The sequence below is a fragment of the Lissotriton vulgaris genome, chromosome 1_1 (genome assembly GCF_964263255.1).
Source record: "Lissotriton vulgaris chromosome 1_1, aLisVul1.2, whole genome shotgun sequence".
NCBI classification, from domain to species: domain Eukaryota; kingdom Metazoa; phylum Chordata; class Amphibia; order Caudata; family Salamandridae; genus Lissotriton; species Lissotriton vulgaris.
In genome coordinates, this window is record NC_141685.1 from 2,010,333,222 (window position 1) to 2,010,356,846 (window position 23,625).

General features: G+C 43.4%; 1 protein-coding gene across 30 annotated transcripts in view; it reads right to left on the reverse strand.

Moving 5' to 3' along the window:
- Positions 1-23,625, reverse strand: part of PPFIBP1 (PPFIB scaffold protein 1) — a 1,004,279-nt gene that overhangs the window by 645,786 nt on the left and 334,868 nt on the right. For 17 of the 30 annotated variants that reach the window (XM_086920158.1, XM_086920141.1, XM_086920121.1 and 14 more), the window contains one exon: positions 20,951-21,035. In XM_086920158.1, coding sequence (XP_086776284.1) covers positions 20,951-21,035 — 85 coding nt within the window. The remainder of the gene's footprint in view (positions 1-20,950; positions 21,036-23,625) is intronic. The other 13 variants (XM_086920149.1, XM_086920163.1, XM_086920156.1 and 10 more) reach the window with 1 other exon arrangement.

Below are 23,625 nucleotides of genomic sequence, written 5' to 3' on the forward strand. Positions count from 1 at the left end.
CGTGGCTCGTTAGTCATTTGTTTTTTCAAAAAAAGTAAGAAGTCCTTTACTTTCTTCCATTTCTACTGTGGTTAGCAATTTTTCCAAATTAATCTTTACCAACTGAGGGTAAACCAACAAAGCCCTATTTGGTCACAGGGTCCATTTAACATTAATGGACAAATGCTTGGAAGGTAAAAGGAACTAAGGTAAGCGTCTTCTGTGTTTTTCAAACAGACTATCACGAATAATTCTGCCCCAATTTAATAATATTGTGTATTGCCATATCAACCAATCTGAATCACATGGTACTTGCTTAAGTGCGGATTTGATCAAACGTTGATAACTTTGTTATGAGGTCTTTGCTGAATGGTTAACATATTTTGTAGCATTTTCTTAGAGGGGTTTGGGGCGGTTGACCAGGATTTTGAACTGTTAGCCATTCTTGACTGGTTCAGCTGAAAAGCTTTCTGGGAAGCTTCTGGGCTTTCACTTGTTCCCACTGGCAGTAATATGCCATTAAATTTTGAAGAAGTCGGTTTTTTCAATTCCTGATAGCACAAAACAGCTGTTAAATTCTTGCTCATTCGAGAGATGACTGTCTAGCTGAACTGCCTTTATGCTTTTGCCTGGTAGGGAATATATTCATTAGCTCTAGAGGCTGCCTGCTGAGCATCTTGTGCACAGTGCAATATTGTGCATGCGCCTTAATTACAATGCTGTCACTCTCCTTTTAACATTCACCCTACCACTCCTGAGTGACAGAATGTCGCACATACAAGATCAGGCCAGAAGATCAGGATTGAATGTAAGCAGGACAACATGGAACTAGTCATTCTTCGTTAAGTGCGGCATGAAAACGTGCACCTCAATGCAGCGATTCGCAATGAATGTTTCAGTGGCTGCGACAGTGGCAATGATTACTGGAACTGTAGAGCTTAGTATGAAACTTCATGAGGAGGTTTTCACAGGTATGTGTGGGGAGTTAAAGATATTTCGTTAGAACGAAAACAAAAAGATATCAGTAAAAGTTATTTAAAAAAAAAAAAAGAAGAAGAAGAAGAAGAAGAAAGCCTGCCAAGCTCTGATTCGCAATGAAGGCTGTCCTGTATGGTCAGCATTCGTCAACATTGCATTCTATGTAGCTGCAGAGTTTAACAAGATACCACAGGCTGGTGTAAAGGCGATGAATTGGCAGCTAATAGTGACCCAGAGCCATGTATAGACCAGAGGGATGGGAGATCCAGGAAGCAGTATTCTCGGGGACAAGTAAGGAGTTTTAAATTACAGAAAGAAACAGTCATTTAAAAAACTGAAACATGAAAGTGCGCCACTAGCACACGCACAACCCATTCATACAACACACCAGTCTACTCCTGAAAAGCATCAAATTCATAAATCAGAGGAAGAAGGCAGGAGTCCAAGAGAAACAGAAAGTGAACACAGGATTGTTGGGAGACCAATTTTTGAAAGGGTCTTGCCTTGAACACCCCCCCCCCCCCCCTCCAATATATCCACGCAGATGGTGAAGGCAGAGACTCCTTACATGTTATAAAGTAACACTGGTTTTGGTTTTCAACAGCAGTACAATCCCTCAGGAGACACAGTACAGAAACTCTGGTACGAAACAGCAGACCTATCCCCAGGTGGCAGCGCTCACGGACTCAAACCTTTGAGAGGTGACCCATCTCTTAAGCTACTTGAATCTTACAGACTTTCACTTTAGGATAGTAGGGCCATTATCTATGGCTTCAAAAACCTCAGGGTCTCAAAGCCATCCTTCATGTAAAATGCAAGGGCATTGGCTTTTGCAAGCGGTTGCTTTGCAAAGCACGGCAGAAATGTTACCTTAGGAGAGGCAACATAAAGGCTTTGGCAGTAGCCAGCAGAGACATGTCAGATTAAACAGATTTAAAAATTCAGAGAAGCGAGTCAACCTTCAGGTGATAATCAACTGACGATTAAAAGCCTCAGATAGCATAGCTATCTAAGGTAACGGACTGTGACCAACTGTGTATGGATCTAGACAACATGGTGCTCTCTTGAGAGACACAGATGAACACTGAATCGTTACACAATTGAAATATCACTCAGCTAACAAAGTCATATGCTCAGACAATTTCCTTACGTTAAACAGATAGTGCAGAACTATCCTGCAGGTTACATTGACCTTGTAGGTGTTAGCGTTTACACAGCGGCGCTACAGCTCAGGTTTCAGAGTCACACTGGTTCAGGCCTCAACACAGCAGAGCGATACCTCACACAACACAGAACATGAATGCTTTGATTTGAGACAGCAAAACCGGCTCTCAGGAGTTACACGTATGCAGTCCTCACATGGCAGAGTTATCCCTTCGATAAAACAAATAACACAAGCTCAGGCTTCGGACCCCTCAGCGAGCAGAGCTACCTCAAGTTACAGAGCTCTGATTTCATGTGGCCACTGGTAGCATAGTTACTATGCTCTTATGATATGAATGACTAGGCATAACATAGATCACAGAGTGAGAAGCTCAGGATCACAGTGTCAGCAAGGAGATACCTAGTGACTTGAGGTGTAGCTCTCTACACTCTACTCTCCACACTCACTTGAGGTGAGTGTGGAGAGTAGACTGGACGTCTGCTCTCCACACTCACCTAACATTCTCGGACAGATATAGCATCATGGATTTTATTTGGATCTAGCTTTGGTTCTTTTGAATTCTTGCTTAAGTATTTAACCGCATATTTGCTTCTTATCTTACAGGCACTTATAAAGAGCATAGCTACCTTACTGTTCTGCATGCTCTCTCACTAACCCAATCTATCTTTTATTCAATTTCAATTCAATTCATGAAGCTTTATTCGGTACATATAAAATGACCATAAAAGCACAAGATAAAACAAATGGAATAACAATTTTACAGAATACAGAAGAGAAGAAAAAATGCAAACATAAATACTTAAAATGACATGCTTTTCCGAGCCTTAATAGCCTGATTTAAAAATGTAGCAGTATAAAAACAAATATCGACAGAGTTCAAATGAATTATTAAGTTCAATGCCTGGTTAACTGTACGTACACCATATTTAACAAACCTAGGTTTCAAATATGCAATACGGAAATTCATGTACAGTTTGCAGAATAATAAAAAGTTCAAGGTGCTCTGTGTGGATACGCCATCACATAAACATGGCCCTATCGGGTGTTTCTTAAGGTTCGGTAGGGCCACCAAATGATGTGCAACTCCAAATCTCAGTCTGGTTAGCACAAACTTGTGGGATGGCCTAGTCACCATAACTAGATAAAAAGGGAAAACTTTAATAGTGTTATAGCTACTGTAGAACATGACAGTGGACATAGAACCGTTAGCTAATGCCCGCTTCCTTGCTCTGAAAGCTAAAAATTTAGTTTTCATCTCAGCCTTGGGTATCAGAGATGCGGCACTTGGGTCACGTTTAGGTTAAATATTTTAGAAAAACAGTCTACAACGTATTTCAACCAAGGAATTTTCTGATATTTATCCAATAGTAAACAATCCTCGATTATAGATCTGTTAAAAAACTTTTCATCCTGGAGCAAAATGGAACGCCATATCATAAGAGGCCTTAAGGATAACAGATTAATTAGGAAGTTAATATCCAATTCTCGGTGGATCAGCTCAGTGGGGGCACTATTGGGTAAACACAAGAGCTTCTTTAAAAACTTATTTTCCTCCAACTGCAGGTTGTGGTCACAGCTATGGCCCCAGACACCTGCCCCATATAATGCCGTTGTAACACATCTTGCTTGGTAGATCAGAAGCATATCTCTAGTTCGTCTGTCCCCAACTTTCGCCGCGAATCTAAAAACACCATGGGCATTTTTGGCCATTTTATTACGGATATTATTAAACTCACTGTTCCATTTTCTATCTTTAGAGAAGGTAATCCCGAGATAGCAAAATTTATCAACTTGTTGCACATTTTCACAGTCAATAAAAAAGGCATTAGAAAGTTTGCTTTTTGACCCACAAGTCATGGTGTACGTTTTCCCCTTATTGATCATCAGCTTTCTATCTTTAATAAAGATGGAAAATCTATCAATCAAACATTGAAGTCCAAGGGGAGTTCTAGAGAGCAAAACGACGTCATCAGCATATAACACCGGAACAGAAACACCATTGATCATGGGGGCATCAGCAGTTACATTTTTTCAAATAACGTCGATTTCATTAATAAATAAAATAAAAAGTAGGGGGACCAATACACAACCCTGTCTTATTCCTCGTTTAACACTGAATTTAGGGGTACATTCGCCTTTAGTGCCATAGCGCACACATGTTCGTAACGTTTTGTACAGCCTGGCAAGGAAAAAGATTATACCCTCTGGCGGTCCTAGCTGTAACAGGGTTGGCCATAATAGGGAATGGCCAACCATATCAAAAGCGCAACTTAGATCTGCGAAGCAGAGATATAAAGAGCCATATTTAGCTTCTGTGTATTTGCCAATCAATAAATCGAGGTTTATACACTGGTCGAGTGTACCCCGGCCCTTCCTGAAACCATACTGGCTAGCGGCCAAAATGTCCTCTTTCTCCACCCACTATTCTAGTCTAACCAACATAACTCTACTCATGATCTTAACTGAGGAGTCTAGAAGGGAGATGGGATGATAATTTTTTACATCGGACCTGCTGCCCTTTTTGTATATCGGGATTATGATTGATTCCCCCCAGGTTTCAGGGGCCTCAGTGCAGACTGATGCATTAAATACGATAGTCAAAAGGGGACTCCACATATCAGGGGCTGCTTTATAAACGTTGTTAGGTACCACATCAGGTCCCTGGGCTTTTCCCCCCTTACTGGAATGTATGCCGAGCTCTACCTCGCTAACAGTATTATCCAGTGGTAGAACAGGCCACCTCCTTGGCAAGGTATCTACACAACTAGCAGAGTTCAAAATTTCAGAAAAATGTGAGACCCATCCATCACTAGGGACATTAGAGGTTAACTCTGGAATATTTTCCTCTTTAAGGAAAGGGGAGTTTATGGTGGCCCAAAATAACGTATTATTAGAAAGTTCAGCGGCTTGGTTAAGGAGGTCCGAGGCCTGCTGCTGCAGCTCACCCTTCCTCCGTTTCAGAGCTTGCTTGTACTCTAATCTTAATGCAGAGATTAGGTTAGTATCCCTAGGCTTTTTGGCAAGGGCATATTTTAACTTGGTTAATAGGGTGGTACAAGTATGGTCGAACCAGCCCGGTCAGTTTCTACGCTGTACGCTCTTGGTTCTAGTGAACCTGGCATCAATAGATTAATTAATATCCCCCTATCCATCTTAGTCTTACTCCGTTTGGTCTGTGTGGCTCCACATTAGAAACTATTGTTCCTGCTCCAACAAGGCTTCCACCTCAGAAAGTACATTTGAAGATAATACAATTATGGTCACTTAAAGAGCGGACTTCTATCCTGGGGGAAGCTCAATTTGGGGTAGTATTACAATATGGGGTAGTATTAGAAGAAACAATCACATGATCAATGACTAAGCTAGTCTGCCGATTCTTAAAAGTAGGGATGGTTTGACCATTATAATTTTTGGCGAAATCCAAGATTTCCAGATCATAACACTCCATAAATTTATGTAATGACTCTCCATAGTTGTAGTTGTTGTGTTTGAAGTGCAGATCATCTGAACCAGCGTTGTTTATAACTCCACAGACTTTTAGGCTAAACAATTCACATAACGAAATATTAAAATTTCCCACCCAAATAAAATCAAAAAGTAATATTAGTTTCTGTATTCAAATTATCAATGGTGCTAGCCAAGTCATTAATAACAGTCATCCTAGAATTGTCGAAAACATTATTGTAGAAGTTTACTAGTAGGATATTGCATCCATGACCCTCGAAAAGCCAGAGAATCTGTGCATGGGCACCCACAGTTAAATATAATTTACTATAATGGGCCGTTTAATTGAAACTAATATCAAAAGCCCACCTTTAGCTCTCCATGAAGTAGACCCTTGCGCCAACAGGTTATAGGATACAAACATAATTAATATCTTCCCTACACCAGGTTTCCTGGAAACAAAAAATATCATATGTGTCAATAAAGTTCTTCCACCCCAAGACATTCCCCTTACATTTCCATCCGGCAATTTTCCAGCTGACAATTGTAATACCTTCGATGCCACTTATACTGTTACCAACGGGATTAATGATTTCCTTCAGGCCACCTCCCGTATTGGGGTTTCCATTTAATATATCCGCATTGTCATTTATCAGATTTAAATTTGAATCGGCCATCAGGGTTGGCACAGAATCTATACACTTTTCACAAGATTCAATCACATGGCTATTTGGGGTCTCACACAAAGGACAAAGCCTGGGGAAATCAATCATTAGTATACAGGGAACTTAAGGCTTGATATCGATTTTGGGTTGGAACCTCAACAAGCATTTGCAATGCAATAGGTCTCGTATTAGGAAAGTTTGAGCTATTGGTATTGTAAATGACAATTTTTTTTATTTAGGTTTTGTTTTTGAAAATAGCTAAATTAATAGCTTTGTCATTTACCATGCCAATAGTTATAACTTTCGCAAATGTGACACCTATAGCATTTGTAATGCAATATGTGTTGTATGTACGTGACTTACATGTATTGATATTACAAATAACAGTGGTTTTTAATTTTTTTAATAATTAATACTTAAATAAAAGTTATTGTAATTTATAATGGCAAAAGCTTAAACTTTTGTAAATAACATTTGTGAAGATTATGTTCAGTGTATTTTATTGTGACGAAAATCCAAGAACATATGTCAAATATTAACATATTTTTGTTACATTTGTAATAAAGCTTGAAACATTGAGATAACATATTTGAACCAGTTGTTGAATGGTTGCACAGATTGATGCTGTGGTGGAGATCAGTGATGTTGTGGTGCCACTGAGTGATGCTGTGGTGGTGCTGAGTGATGCTGTATGCTATGCTATGTTTTGTTTTGCTATCCTATGTTTTGTTTTGTTATGCTATGCTATGCTGTTTTGTTATGCTATGCTATGCTATGTTTTGTTATGCTATGCTATGTTTTGCTCTGCTCTGCTTTGTTATGCTATGCTATATTGTGTTGTGTTTTATTATGCTATGCTTTGTTTTGCTATGCTATGCTATGCTATATGTTTTGTTGTGTTGGTATGCTATGCTGTGTTTTGCTATGCTATTATGTGTTGTTATGTTTTGTTCAGCCATGCAAAGTTTTGTTTTGTTAAGCTATGCTGTTTTGTTGTATTTTGTTATGCTATGTTTTGTTATGCTAGATTTTGTTTTGCTATCCTATGCTTTGTTTTGTTATGCTATGCTATGTTTAGTTTTGCTATCCTATGCTTTGTTTTGTTATGCTATGCTATGTTGTGTTTTGTTATGCTATGCTATGTTTTGTTGTGTTTTGCTAGGCTATGCTTTGTTATGCTATGCTTTGTTATGCTATGTTTTGCTCTGCTATGCTTTGTTATGCTATGTTTTGTTATGCTATGCTATGTTGTTTTTTTATTATGCTATGCTTTGTTTTGCTATGCTATGTTTTGCTGTGTTTGGTATGCTATGCTGTGTTTTGCTATGCTATTATATGTTTTGTTATGTTTTGTTAAACCATGCTATGTTTTGTTATGTTTTGTTAAGCTATGCTGTTTTGTTGTGTTATGCTATACTATGTTATGCTATGTTATGCTATGCTATGTTTTGTTATGCTATGCAATGTTTTGTTGTGTTTTATTATGCTATGCTTTGTTTTGCTATGCTATGTTTTGTTATGCTATGCTATGTTTTGTTATGCTATGCTAAGCTTTGTTTTGTTATGCTATGCTATGTTGTGTTTTGTTATGTTATGCTAAGTTATGGTATGTTTTGATATGCTTTGTTATGCTATGTTTTGTTATGTATGCTGTGTTTTGTTATACTATGCTTTGTGTTTTGCTATGTTTTGTTATGCAATGCTTTGTTTTGTTATGCTATGTTTTATCTTATGATATGTTTTGTTGTGTATTGTTATGCTATGTTTTGTTTTGCTATGCTTTGTTATGTTTTGTTATGCTATGCTTTGTTGTGTTTTGCTATGCTATTTCTTGTTTTGTTATGCTAGGTTTGGTTTTGCTATCCTATGCTTTTTTTGTTATGCTATGCTATGTTTTGCTATGCTATGCTAGGTTTTGTTATGCTATGCTGGTGAGGGTGTGTGAGGGTGAGTGAGGGTGTGTGAGGGTTAGGGGGTGTGAGGGTGAGAGGGTCGTGAGGGTAAGTGAGGGTGGGTGAGGGTTTGAGGGTGAGGGGGTGTGAGGGGGTGAGGGGGTGTGAGGGTGAGGGGGGGGTGAGGGCGAGGGGGTGTGTGGGCGAGGGTGTGTGAGGGTGAGTGGGTGTGTGAGGGGGTGTGAAGGTGTGTGAGGGTGGGTGAGGGTGAGTGAGGGGTGTGAGGGTGTGTGAGGGTGAGTGAGGGTGTGTGAGGGTGAGAGGGTCGTGAGGGTGAGTGAGGGTGGGTGTGAGGGTGAGGGGTGAGGGGGTGTGAGGGTGAGGGGGGTGTGAGGGTGAGGGGGTGTGAAGGTGTGTGAGGGTGTGTGAGGGTGGGTGAGGGGGTGTGAGGGTGAGTGAGGGGGTGTGAGGGTGATGAGGGGGTGAGGGGATGAGTGAGGGGGTGTGAGGGGGTATGAGGGGGTGTGAGGGGGTATGAGGGTGAGTGAGGGGGTGTGAGGGCGTGTGAGGGTGTGTGAGGGTGAGGGGGGTGTGCGGGTGAGGGTGACTAAAGGTGAGGGTGTGAAGGTATGGGTGTGTGAGGGTGAGGGGGTGTGAGGGTGAGGATGGGTGAGGGTGAGAGGGTTGTGAGGGGGTGAGGGTGTGTGAGGATGTTGGGGTGAGGGTGAGGGGGTGTAAGGGTGGGTGAGGGTGAGGGCTGGAGATGGAACACCGCCCCCAGCAGAGGAGCCAAGATTTGCTGTAAAACACCATAAAATATATTAAAAAAATAAATATAAAACTAACAAGGGCTGCATTACTAGCCCGTTTGTAAGGCAGTGGTCTTGCCTCTCTATACAAGCTTGCCCTTCCGGTTCATTGTGCCCTTGGTGAGGGGGGAGGGGCGGGGCTGTCCACGCGGGAGACGGAACCTGAAAGCCACAGAGACAGCAGCGCTATAATGTTTCATAAAAGAAGGCCACATGAATCACCCCTGGGGAGCCGGAGTGGGAACGGGATGAGGTCAGCGCACAACAGGCCTTTTAACCTTGAACATTGCATCCTGAGGTGGAGACCGACACGTTTATGCTATCTTGTTGCCAGAGCCTTTCAGAAAGAAGAACAATTTCAATAAAATCCCCCGTTTTGTCGTGTAAGCATTATACAATAGCCAGATTGCTGGTGCCTCCTGCTGCTGGCGCGCACATTTCTTTAAAATATGCTTTGGGGGTTGAAAGACTTTTTTTTGTTTTTTTTGGTATGATTGTCGTCTTTACCGAGTTGCTTTTTCTGTCCGAGAGTCACATGGGTATTGTCTGATGCATCGTGGTTGCCTCATAAATGATATCTCAGCGAATTCATGGCTGTTTGTAGCAAAAGGAGATATCCTGATTTTTGCGAAAGAAAAGAACAAGTCCTTAAAAACAAGAAGTGGGCAAAGAGGTGTCACGAGGGAGACGGGGAGAGGAATGAAGAAGAGGGAACGTGGAGGGAAAGTGATTGCAGCAGGGGGCGGAGCGGATCCCTTCGAAGCACGGCCGCCGTGAAAGAAGTGTGTGTTAATTAGGGGGAGGAGAATTGAGGCCGAGTGCGCTGGGGAAGCAACAGATGGCTTTAATTTGAAGCTCTCGGAGGCAGGCGGCTCGGATAAAAGCGCGGTCACGAGAACTCATGCACTCGTGGAAATCCGCTTTAGTTAAAGTTTTTGTGTTCACCGTAATAGGTCTCTCTACGAGACCTAAAAACTGGGCGTTTTATAGGGATCAAAGGTCTGCTTCTGGTGTTAACAGGTGGAGCTTTGATAAGATGGCTATAGAAGAAGCCAAGCGGGCTGGCATTTACACCATTCTCATCACAAGATAAGGAGGCTGCTCTTAACAGGACAGTTGCAACATGTTGAGGGTGTCTAAAATTAACAATAACACAATCGCCCCTGCAATTCTTTTTGGAATTACCAATCCAATTTACCCTTCTGGTGGTTAAAATTTGGTCAGAATAGGTAATTGGAAAGCCACATTGGTTGTGCAGCCAGGAAACAGTTTTATTTTTGAGGGATTCATGTGATTCCTGTTGGGACTGGGTCGAATATTCAAAAGATGGTACGTTTGTTATAACAACCACATAGGGTGCATATTCAAGGGGGAGGTTAATAAAACGACTTTTCTTTGCTTCTATCGGCCCAGCCATATTGACTGGTGCTGCTATTGCCTGTGTTTTTGGTCGAACTATTGGAGGGGGGGCAGGTGCACTTAAGTCATTATTGATTACGGAATCCTTCTCTGCAACCCTAGATTTTCCAGTCGAAATTATATGGGCATCCAGGAGACCTCCTAGTCTTTATACTTCTACAGAGACCAAGTCGAGTTTAACAACTAGGGGTTTAATAATCTTCTCTATCTTCGCTTCTATGATACTAACAAGAAGATCAAATTGCTCGGAATTCATTTTGACTGTACCATTCTTATCCATTGACACCACATCACTTACAATACTTATAGCTGGTGTTTCTACTCTTTTCTTGTTCTGATTTCCCCCCCGTTTGGTTTGTACTTTCCTGCACGCCCTCATTGCTCTAGGGTCCGGAGAACGCGGTACTTGAGTCTCATAAGAGGTATCCAGTGTATCCTGCATAGGCATGGATTGAGCTAGCACTTCCGTTGGTGAGGCATCAGGGTTACACGGCCACAATCCTCATCCAGAGACCCCAACTGCCAGTGGAATTGGCGATATAGGCGATGTGACCGGTGAGCTCCCCCAGCCCAATGATAATCTCCGCTCATTATTAATTTTGTTAACCACTTTCACTATATAGTTATCTAGCGTGGCTGGTGCCGGTGGAATTTTTACAGCCTTGTTTAGACATTGTTTCTAGCGACACATCCTTATGTATTAGTATTAAAAAGGTACTAAAGCTATCATGAATCCCAAATACGATGAAATAAAAAAATAAAACAATATGAGTTAATAAGAGTTCAAGGTCCGATGGCCCGCGAGTCCAATAATAAAACAAGCATTTACAATGCAATGGTTTCGCCTTTGGAAAACTTAGAGCTATTGGCATTGTAAATGACAATATTTGTATTTATGTGTTGGTTTTGAAAACAGTTAAATAAATGGCATTGTCATTTACATTGCCATTAGCTTAATCTCGGCAGTCACTCTGCACTCCCTAGCATTCTGCAGTCACTCTGCACTCTCTCGAACTCCCTAGTCACTCTGCACTCTCTAGCACTCCCTAGCACTCACTAGTCACTCTGCACTCTCTAGCACTTTCTAGCACTCCCTAGTCACTCTGCACTCTCTGGCACTCCCTAGTCACTCTGCACTCTCTGGCACTCTCTGGCACTCCCTAGTCACTCTGCACTCTCTGGCACTCTCTAGCACTCCCTAGTCACTCTGCACTCTCTGGCACTCCCTAGCACTCTCTAGCACTCCCTAGCACTCTCTAGCACTCCCTATGAACTCTCCACTCCCTATGCACTCTCCACTCCCTATGCACTCTCCACTCCCTATGCACTCTCCACTCCCTATGCACTCTCCACTCCCTATGCACTCTCCACTCCCTATGCACTCTCCACTCCCTATGCACTCTCCACTCCCTATGCACTCTCCACTCCCTATGCACTCCCTCTGCACTCCCTCTGCACTCCCTCTGCACTCCCTATGCACTCCCTATGCACTCCCTATGCACTCCCTATGCACTCCCTATGCACTCCCTATGCACTCCCTATGCACTCTCCACTCTGCACTCCCTATGCACTCCCTATGCACTCTGCACTCCCTATGCACTCTCCACTCTGCACTCCCTATGCACTCTCCACTCTGCACTCCCTATGCACTCTCCACTCTGCACTCCCTATGCACTCTCCACTCTGCACTCTGCACTCCCTATGCACTCTTCATTCCCCTCCGCTTCTGTTAAATTCGTTTCTGTTCCTCCGGACGTGACGGCACTCTACCGCCGTATATCCGGATTTAATCCCGGCCCCCTGGTAACACGGTCAGTGATTGACACGCAGTACTATTGGACTGAGGGCAGCCCGCCCCCCTGCAGTGCGTGATGATTCATGATGAGCCACGCTGGCGCCGCACCATTTGACGCATTCTTGTTTAGGAACTCTGAAGCAGGCGCACCTCTCTCGGAGCATCAGAGAGAGCCCTGGCACAGTCACAGGCGCGTCTGGTGGCTGGCCTGGCAGCAGGTGGCAAAATGCGTGACAATGCATTTCAGTGCGGTGATGCGGATCACTGCACTGAAATGCGTGAGCGTCACACCTGTTGCGTGACGCTTGGCAGGACTGCACCTTTGACCGCCCTAAAGGCATCGCTGATTTGCCCCGTCTGTCTCCCATGGGCCATGAAGAGCCCCCTATTTGCTACAAGTTAAACAAACAGGTGGTCACAACTCAGTATGACAGACCCTCCTGCAGTAAGAGAAACTCATTACAGAAAACAGTGCTTACGGACTAAATAAGTTGTACCATGTAACAACCAGAGTAAAGGGGCCAGTCCTCATCGGAGTTTACAAATGAAGACAATGCAGTACTAAGGAGGGACTAACAGGCCTGATAACGAATCTTGAGTGACAGCTCTGCTATATGAACCAAGAAAATGCCTCTGATTATACTGCACTTCACCCGAGATTGCACAATGTATATATTTTTATTCTCCCATCCTGCCCCTCCCAAGCAGATTTTCAGTCATATATCGAATGCAGTGAAAAACGAAATTGCAAGGAAAAGAGGTGTGAAGAAATGTGCTATGAATTATGAGAGGCCAAGTAAACATCTGGAACTTTAGCACTGTTTTTGTGAACGTTTCTTAGGTGAAGAAAACCCCCATCAGCCCTGGGGAGGGTCAGGCACACCATGAAAAAGTATTGGAATATTTCATGAGTGGGCCTACTGAACCTGTGCGAACATTGCTCTGTAAAATGCAATAGTACCGTACGTAGCCGCCTTAAACTTAATTGCTGTCTGATGGCCTGGAGGCAGCCACTGACAGACAGAGGCTTCCTGTTACTGACCCTTAATCCCCCTGAGCCCGAATGCTATCGGAATTAGCTTAGTTTTTGGAGATATTATATAGCTCCTAATTCCCCTGACAAGGCGCTGAATTATTGAAAAGTCTCTCAGAATCTTCTGCACAAACACTTTCTACTGAGAGAGAAAGAAAGAAGCTCTTTTTATCCTCTGCCTTTGTTGTTGATGCACAGCTGTCATACAAATATTTGATTTCAGACACTGGAGGGGTTAGTGCAGAATGAGGTGTCGTCTCGTTGGCTCCTCTGCTAATACTTGGGGCCCCATTCACGCTATGTGCACCTCAGTGTAACCTTGGCTATTAACCAGCACCAGTGATAGTACCCTTTTAAATTGATTTACTCCCGCATATAGTTCTGCCAGAATGACGTAAACGTGAGTGAATGTAGCTTCTTGCTGCAGCAGTTGGATAAGGGGACTTTTGGGAGGCGGCAGACAAACTCGTAAATTCAAAAACCTTTTGCAAGGAGTGTCTCACCCTTGAAAAACTACAGATTGACCCCGGTGAAAGGCAGGAGTAAATGGATTTGGAGGAGTTGTTGTAGACGGGTGTATTCAACGAGGAAAACAAAATGAAAGTAAATGAGTGGAAATATACTGATGTGTTAGATTTACACATGCAGAAATGTTAACTTGGGCTGTTTCTATGTCGTAAACATGCATGCGCGTAACAATTAGTGGTTTGCGCCCCTCCCCTTTTAACCCACTTACCCTCTCATCCTGCTGGTTTTTGCTGGAGTTTTGTATGCGTTGGTCTGTCGGTTAAAATGTTAATATTAAAGCCAGTGATTAAACATAAAGTACATAAGGCGCGGCACCCGTGAAACGGGCGCTGTGCTGAGACAAAAATAACAAAACACGAGCATTGCAAAAGTGCTCATGCTCTATGGAAAACTAGTGGGTAGCACAGCAACCAAACGGCGAATCGAGAGCGGCGGATCCGTGTTCGAGCCTCGGTCTGGTGTCAACATTCTGTGAATCTGGGCAAATCATTTACTTTTCCCCTGCCCAGCTAAAGTCTACTGATTTAAATTTAAATTAAACACACGGACAGGGGGCGGCTTCCTCCGTTGGCGGTCGGGGGGGGGGGATGGGGGGGGGCGGGAACGGACAGCGGGAGGGGGGTCGGGAAGGCTTCCTCCGTTGGCGGTGGGGGGGGAGGCGGGAGGTCGGGAAGGCGAAAACGTCAAAATACGTAAACTTGCAAAGTGAAAACACATTTATAAACAAAATTCTCCTTACCTGATCGCCTCGTGGGAACTCGAATCTTGCAGCCAACTCCAACAACAAACACTTGTATAAAGACGAAAACAGGCCTACCAAAAAAAAAAATAACACCCACCCACTGACACGATGAAGATCAGAAGTGGGTGGAGAGGGAAAAAAATCTCAGGAACGCCCACGAATCTGGTCCGTGAATGACGGACAGATCTCTGTTCCAATGGCTAGCCTCCATTTATGGAGCTAGCCAATGGAACAGAGGGCGGGACTAAGAGTACACTGTAAGAGACATAAGATTTCTCTGGGGGCGGAGCTAAAGCTCCGTGCCCCAGGCGAAACCTAAAAAGGTTATTCAAATATCTCACTTGACAGAATCGGAAATCCGTAGACGCGGTGACCAGGGTCTATGGCCCTGCCCTGCCTCGTACTGCCCCGGACGGCAACAGACAGCCCGCCCTTTGTCCGGGCTTCGTCCGGTGCGCGTCCACACGCGTTCTGCGTAGCGGATGACGCGAGTAGTTAAATAGCCGGTGGGAGGGGCAGGTAACAGGCAGCAGCTGTTGGTCCCAGGGACTCCTGGAACTCCGAGTCCTCCTTAGCGCTCACAGCCACAGCGCCCCGCGGCTCCATATACGAAGCGTCGCCCGCGAAGCGGCTGACGCGAGTAGTTATATAGCCGGTGGGAAGGGCAGGTAACAGGCAGCAGCTGTTGGTCCCAGGGACTCCTGGAACTCCGAGTCCTCCTTAGCGCTCACAGCCACAGGGCCCCGCAGCTCCTGATACGAAGCGTCGCCCACGAAGCGGGTGACGCGAGTAGTTAAATAGCCGGTGGGAGGGGCAGGTAACAGGCAGCAGCTGTTGATCCCAGGGACTCCTGGAACTCCGAGTCCTCCTTAGCGCTCACAGCCACAGCGCCCCGCAGCTCCTGATACGAAGCGTCGCCCACGAAGCGGGTGACGCGAGTAGTTAAATAGCCGGTGGGAGGGGCAGGTAACAGGCAGCAGCTGTTGGTCCTAGGGACTCCTGGAACTCAGAGTCCTCCTTAGCGCTCACAGCCACAGAGCCCCGCAGCTCCTGATACGAAGCGTTGTATCTTTTATTCATCTATCTAACAATGTATCTCTTTCATTGCCTCAGATTTATTAAACCAAATATTCCCAATTGTGGTTTTGTGCAGCTGGATCGCTCGTCTTAGGATTTTCCTGGATAACTACCAGAAATCACATAGAACAATTAACAAGGCCAACAAACACTAAGAAGCCCTGCAGTTCAGAAAAACTGCTATCCTGGTCAAAAAGCAATAGGCCAGAGAGCATACAAAAGAAAAATGTTCGTTCAGAAAAAGAAGAGAGTTAGAAAGGAACAATTGTGGATACAGGGAGAAGAGCATATACATAGAAACACTGGATTACTGAGAACATATTCCAAACCAAAAGATATTTGATCACGGTTTTTGCATTAACTGAGCAAGCAACAACCTTATGATAGCTCACGAGGATTGGAAGGATGGGTAGGATAGGGGATTGAGGGGAGGGGGGTAAGATTGTAAGGACTTTGGAGCACACATTTATGCCATTTGAGCAGACAAAAAGTGATACACTTCAGAAAGCAGCAGTAAATGGAGCAAAATATAAAAGAAAAAAAAATCACGTCTCTTGCTTCTATGAACAGTACAAATCAATGTAGGCAAAATTATTGCAGAGTGACATTACCCTAAGTCGAGAGGACTTGATGTGGTGCCCCAAGTTGAAGACTGCAGGCATAAATGGCACCACTTTATCCTGCTCCTTTTGTCAAAGGGTTTAGGAGGAATACCATCCAGAACTCTGACATTCCCAGTCCACTGCCAGACAACAATTATACAGCAAGGAGGCCAAAACGCAGCAACGTGGGGGAAATTGAAAGAGAAAATGGACAAAGTCAGCCTTTCCACTTCAGCTGAATGTAAAGGTAGCAGAGCACCTCTTTAGTGATAGAACACTGAGATATTTTAGTACAGCACGTGGCTCCTGATGTGCTACAACATGGCAGGTCTATCATCTGAGGTACCGACTACACAGCCAGGGTATTTCACCTGAGCGGACACCTCTGGCAATAAGGGAGATACTTAACTGAGAAATGGAGGGCACCTACATGTGAGCAATCTACCCAAAAGTTCATAAAATATAGTCACTAAACTACCATGCAAAGCTAAACCGGCTGATTGAAATTGAACTTGAACTTGAACCAGAGACGTAGTTCACAGATTAAGGTGGGAAAAGGGGGCAGTGACACATCAGTCGAAGGCCGGAATCGTTCACCAGAAGCCAAATGGCTGTTCGGTCAGACACTCCTCAAGGAGTTGGCAGAGGTTATTCCACAGTAAACAAGGTCTTAGTATCTTACTATTTGTAGTTTCTATAGGGTATACCAAGCCACTGGTACATCAATGCATTTGCTAGTTTGGGGATGAAAACTCAAACAGTACAGAGGTTTACAAAACAGACAAGAGTCTGATTTGATTGGTGGAGATGAGCATTTAGAGGAGTGTAGGTTTATGCCTGAGTTTGGAAGGTTGACATCCAATGCCTGTAGGACTAGGGTTCAGGACTGACATGGGGGAAATGAAGCATCAAGAAACGAAGCCAGAGAAACAGAAAAGGGACTTGCTCTCATGGCTACAATACGTAACAAAAGCATCTTGTCATTGTCCACGTTTCTGCAAGGTCCACAGAGACCTTGAAGACTTAACAAAATGATAATCCTGTACATTGTAAATATTGATCATGGTATTTGATAACTTTGCTTCCTCATCTTATTTCAATACTTGACAAATTTACTTCTTGCAGCCTCTCAATATCTTTAGAAAAAATACAAGCGGTTTTCTTGATCTAACCAAATGTGGAGTGTTTGCTAACAGCCCAAGCTTTTCAACAAATCTTCGGAGATCTAAATCAGAAGGGATTTGTTACTGGAAATTGCTAGTCTAAGAATCTAACCGGAATGACTTCCACACTGTATGCAGGAATCCAGCGGATTGATCCTCTAGTAAGCACTGGCTGCAATCATTACCTACCTACAAGCACCCAGGACAGGCTGTAAATACCAATAATTCATGAGGGCGGACTGTGGAATCTGTACTATGAATAGGAGTCAAAAGCATCACTTGTCATCAGCGTGTGTATGCATGTTGACAACTGGCCATTCATCAGCAGGAGAAGCTATGTACCAGGGGCTCCAACCTTTTCTGTAATATGAGCTACTTCTATTTAAGGAAAATCATACCTAGCTACAAAGAATATAGGTGTTGTAACAGCGACCACATCAGATAAGATTATATTAGTGGTGACTATATGTAGGATTACCAGAAGTGAGCACCTCAGTGCATCAGCCAGCAGTAATGTAAGACAGGTATTTGCAATGCAATAGTTCTCGCCTTTGGGACCTTATATTTATTTAGCTATGCAGCACATTAGCCTGGGTGCTGAAACAGCTATTGTTCTTTAACATGATGAAAAGTAAGCACCAAACTGTGTGGCACGCCAGGTATGGGACACATGGAGAGAAATATTGCCTTTCAGTGGGAAATGGTATATTCCAAAGCTCTGTTTTTAATATAAAATCAGGGGCTTCGGTGGTCATATCACTGAAAATACAAGATTTGAAAAAAATATTATTGTCTACGGGTGCTTGTGAAAGACAATTTCTATGGACTGGAATTTAGAGAATGCTAAAGTGATTATGGTATTTTACAGACCTCTGCTTGTCGTTTTCTATCAAGAGCGTTAAATAGAGGCAGCTTTACAGAAAAAAAGTCCCTTTCGGAGGCAGACAAGTCCTAGGGCTGATCTCCAGTGCCCACAAAGTACATACACTTATAGGTACATACACATATAAGTGTATACTAATATATAAGTATATACTAAAGTATATACAAGAGGTTTTGAATGCTCGACCTAAAAAAAGGTAATATTTATAATAAGTCACCCACCTACAACGCCGCATGTTTCTCACTCAAATATCAGCTCAATATTCAACTATTTTCTCCAATCAGCTTATGATTTCTGAATATTTACATATTTTTATCTTGAATACTCAGTTTTCAATGTATGTATGAATATATTAATTAAACCAATCTGAAGCTTTCAATTTAGCAGGCTAGGCTGTACACAGAAGAGCTACTTAAAGCTAGCTGGTGAGCAAGTAGTTGGAGAAGCCTGTTGTATAATCAATTGACAAAGCTGCAGGTTCATAGCTGAGCAGCCATGCTTACCTCCGCGCTTATCATCAGCTACCCTTATGTGTACCTTTATGTGCAGCCTTCTGTGTTTAAATACTGTCTGTGCCCATCCCATCTGGATTAAAGGATTTTCAGTTTTTCTTTAGAGATACCTGCCTCATTTTAGTTATTTTTTAGAAAAAACGCAACAAAATGGACTGGCGCCCCGTGGAAAAAAAGCTAGCTGTGTACAGGGAAAGAAACTGCAAGAATAAAGACAAAACAAGAGAGCTCTCAGCTGGTTTTGCCAATAATGGAAGGGTTTGCCATTAGAAAAGACGGTATTGCGAGCAGGCTGTGCAAATGTTCCCTTCTTTAAAAGGGTGTAAGATGCTGCTAGAATCAATGCGCACCCAATTAAAATTGAATGAAATTGAGTAGAGAGAACCATGCTGCTGGATTAAAATCGGAAGGTCCACTTGGGCTTTTTCCTCTGAAGTTTCCATTTAATACACTAATCTGCACTAGAGGCCTGCTAATAACTGGTGAGCACAAGTTTGCCAACCTCTTCTGGTGACTACAAAATAAAATCTTTCACACTTTATTTATGTATTCAATTTTATGGCATCATCATGATCCAAGCCCCACCCAATGACCTCATTAAATTCAAGGACTTCTTCTCCCTCCTCAAGAAATATGTGCCCGACCCTCCTCTGTCCTCACCCCCGCCCCCTCAGCACCCTCCTTCGCCCAACCCGACAAGGGTCCCTAGTTTTTCACAAAACTCACTCCCTTGGGCTCACGACACTGGTCAACCCTGCCCCATCACCATGCCACCCAAACATGCAATCCAAAGCGCGCCCAAACCTCCGAACCCCTGCCCTCGAGTGCTTCCCACTCCCTTGTAACTCCCTCTAGGGACCTCGATTCTAGCCGACCGGGCTCTTCCCCCAAGCTACCAGCGCTTGCTAACAGACGCACTCCCGAACCTCCTACCTCTCAACTGTATAATCCCCCCTTCCTATTGGACAGAGAAACTCCTGCTATGGTTCGTGACAGGGATCAAACTATCCGCACTACTGGGCTAAGAGCACAGTCCCTAAGAATCGCTCCCTCACTCTTGACCCCCTGCCCGCCTGGTTTTTGCATTTGTTGCCCGAGTGGGACGGGTATGCTCAGACGTGAGTCCCGTGCTCTCCACACCACTGGAGTCAAGCTATCCTGGCTTAAGACGGCTGACAGCCAGAAACCGGTCCAAGGATGCTTGATTCCGGTCCAGGGAAGACATGGCTTGGCAGTTCGGGCTGGACTGTTCCCATGAGGCACATTGTCAATGCTGATTTGCATATAGCCTTGTCTGAACTGGGGTGGTGTGGTGAGCAAAAAAACGATGGATTTAGGCCCAGATCTCTGTACTGGGGCGAATGTATGACATTGTTCTGCATTCTGTCCATCAACTGTTGTTTTTGCAGCAAATAGGCAGTAGGCAGGCTAAAAGCCAAAGGTTACTAAAAGCAATGGGTCATGTCAAAATTCTATATTATTCAAGGGGGCGGAAGCAGCAGAACTGCCTATACTCATCAACATAGCGAATCATGAAAAGGAAGATGGCTCAAAACACAGGAAAGATTGAAAGTTAAAGATGGGACTGCCTGTTTAGAATGTTGTAGGAGGTCTGAGTTACTTTGAATGTGGATAAGAACACCACTAAGTCATGAAGAATATGTTAACTGATGATTATCCACTCACATACTGAATCTACTCCTGTGAAACAGTGCACAGTCAAAGGTGTTTCAGTAGTGCACAGCAATGGACAGATGTACCATACACACAAGCTGCTGTGCAATTAACTATCTGCAGGATAAAAGAAAACTTGAAGAATGGGCATACAGAAGAGAAAAAAAACATGTACCTTAAAACACTTACACAAAGCACTAACTACTTGAACCCAGGACCAAACTGCTCCTTGTCTAATTTCCTTTTGTCTTGGTTGACAAAGAAATTAAATGATGAGTGAGGCATGCAGTAGACCAATGGGAGGATCACCTTGTTGCAATAGGAAATGTCACACTCACAACTGTACCTGTTACTCAGTAGCACAAACTAAATAGTGGCCGAGCCTGTAGTAACAGTGTCATTCTAGCAACTTTAGCAGAGTGGTTGGATTGGACTCAAAACCAAACATTCCACAGATGCATTCAAAAGCCATTTTACAGATAATCAAATAGTATAGTGTGCCCTGAACTATAATATTCCATATACAAACAAAGAAGGAATCAATAGTAAGCACAGCACCTTGAAATAAAGTATTTCAAGCTCAACTGTACCTTTTTTACCTTGAGCGGAAATTACCATATCTTGCACTTTCTTATATCTGTTCAGGCACTGCCGCAGATCTTCTATCTTTCGATCCTGAAAAAAATTAAATAAATGTCCGTGAGGTAAGATTAATCTTATGGAACAGATCACATAGTAAAGTTTTATTTAATTAATTTGCTTGCATTTAACTTCATCAGTAATGAAACTAAACAAATGGATCCCTTCAATAGGTTACCAAACTTCAGTTAGATCTTTTCTAGGACTCTCTGGCAAAGGTGAACCTGCCAAGGCCTAGCAGTAACAGAAAGCTAGTCTGACTCGGGGCAAGGTTTTTCCTTAAAAACACTGCTGCCCAACTTCCTCATCCTCATGCAAAATCTAAGTGAGGCAAGATGTAATTCTCCCAAGAAAATACGATAAAACATAAAAAATCAATCCATGTACAATTTAATTCGGAAAGTCAACTACCACTGGAATCAAGCTACACCAGACTGAAGAGCTCAATCGGGCTGATAACAGTCTTGAGTTGCTTGTGTTGTGGTTCGGAGAGGACCTGGCTAGGCACTTCGGGCTGGCACAGATGCCCGTTTCTTTCCTGACTCTGCCGGCTCCCTCTGATGTGGAACACAAAAATAATCAGAAGTACAAGCTTGAAAATTCATAAATTGGGACCTTCTTATACTGGAAAATGGACCATTCCACAGAATGGGAAAGTGGAAGGACAGTCTGGCATCTGCAATTAGATAGAGCATTCACCAGAAAGAGTTACAGAAGGTAAGTGAGAAGGATACTTTTAAATGCAGATACCTCAGCTTTAGAATAGATAGCAAAGTAGTACCTCCCAAGGGGATGGGTCTGTGGATTAGCGCAGATCTAAAGTCCTGCAGAACCAAACAAGCGAAATGTCCTTCTTGTCATACCTGGCTGTCAAGGCAGTAGTGCTTTGTGAATCTGTGCACCAATGCCTAAAATGCAGCCTAACAGATATCAAGAACAGGCCCTTAGCGTACTAACACAGTGATAGCAGCCTTGGCCCTGAAGCCTTGCCTTGCTTTACCACAGAGAAACCCATAAAAATTTGATGGTCACAATGGTGGCTTTGAGAGCGATTGATGTAAAAGATGAAGGTTCTCTTGGCATCCAGTCAATGCGGCTGTACCAAGAGAGTTTACAGTTCCCTCATGTGATAAGCTGAAGGTATTACAACAAGGAATATAGTCTTCAAAGTCGGGAGACTTAGTGGACAGCTGTGCATTGGCTCAAAGGGAGTGCAAATGAAAAAAGTGAGAACTACACAGAGATCCCACTATGGCATAACAAAGGGTTTGGAGGGAAAGGTTTATGTCAAACCTTTCATAAAATTCAACATGTGATTTAAACAAGGACGGCTGGTTCTGCAAACACAAAGGATCGAAAGGGTTCACAAATAACTTTTAATGGTGTCCACTGAAAGTCCTTGTTTGACCAGAGATGAAACAAAGCAATACATCAGACAGTTTGGACTGTAACTGCACCACATTACTGGTGCCACACCAGGTCACACACTTGTCCCAATGCCCAGCGTACGTTGACTTTGTAAAGGAACACCTTACAGCAAAGATGACATCCATAACTTTGAGAGGCAGACTGAACACAGTTAACTGCCGCCACTCAATCAGCACCAGTGGAGTTGTAGACTGTGCAGATTCGGGTGGAGGACACTGCTATGCTACTGAAACAGAAGATCATCCTGAAGTGGTAGCCTGACTGGAAGACAGGTGCTCATGCATAGAACTTCCGAGTACCGCAATCTACTGGCCCAACATGAAGCCATTAGGACAACTTCGGCCTGGTTATTCCTGATCTTCTGAACTAGCGTTCGGAGTGCACCATGCAGGTAAGTACCACAAAGGAAAGTAGTTCTACTTTCACCATGCACATAATAATTTTACTTTTCTATAACAATTTTTATGTTATATAAAAAAATAGATTGCTTAGGTGTGGGTAGAGGTTAAAGGAAGTAAGGGCGATGTTAGGGTTTAGGGATGGGTACAGGTAAAGGAAGGGAAGGGATATATAGGGTTTAGGAGTGGTGAGAGATAAAGGGATTGATGGGTTAATTTATGGTTTAGGAGTGGGTTAGGAATAGGTAGAAATAAAGGGAGGTAAGGGAAATTTTAGGGTTGAGGGGTAGGGTAAAGTGAGGTAAGGGTGAATTTAAGGATGAGTGACACACACACACACACACACACACACACTATACGGTAGACTGAAAAAAACAAAGGTTAAAGGGACGTTATAGTTTGATAAAATGTCAGTTAAAACATCGTTTTAAACCTACAAAACCAATTAGTTTTACCAGCTATAGTTATTTCAAGTAACTAACTCATGCCCCTGGTGGTCTATGACTGACTGTGGCAAGCACGCCTTCAACAGTGAGATTTTGAGGTAGGGGGGGAAATGGAATCTTAACCTCTAGAGGTGGGCTGTGACTACTTCCATCACTTTTGAGAATACAAGAGGGGCACCAATGAGGCAGACAGGTTACCCAGCAAATAGAAAATGCTCTTGGCATACCCTGAACAGCAAGCAGATTCTGAGGAACTGAAGGATGAGTACATGAATGCAGGTTTCCTGCAAGTCCAAAGCACCATTCAGTTGCCTGGAACCAGGCTAAACAGAACCTGGGCCAATGGATTCCCAA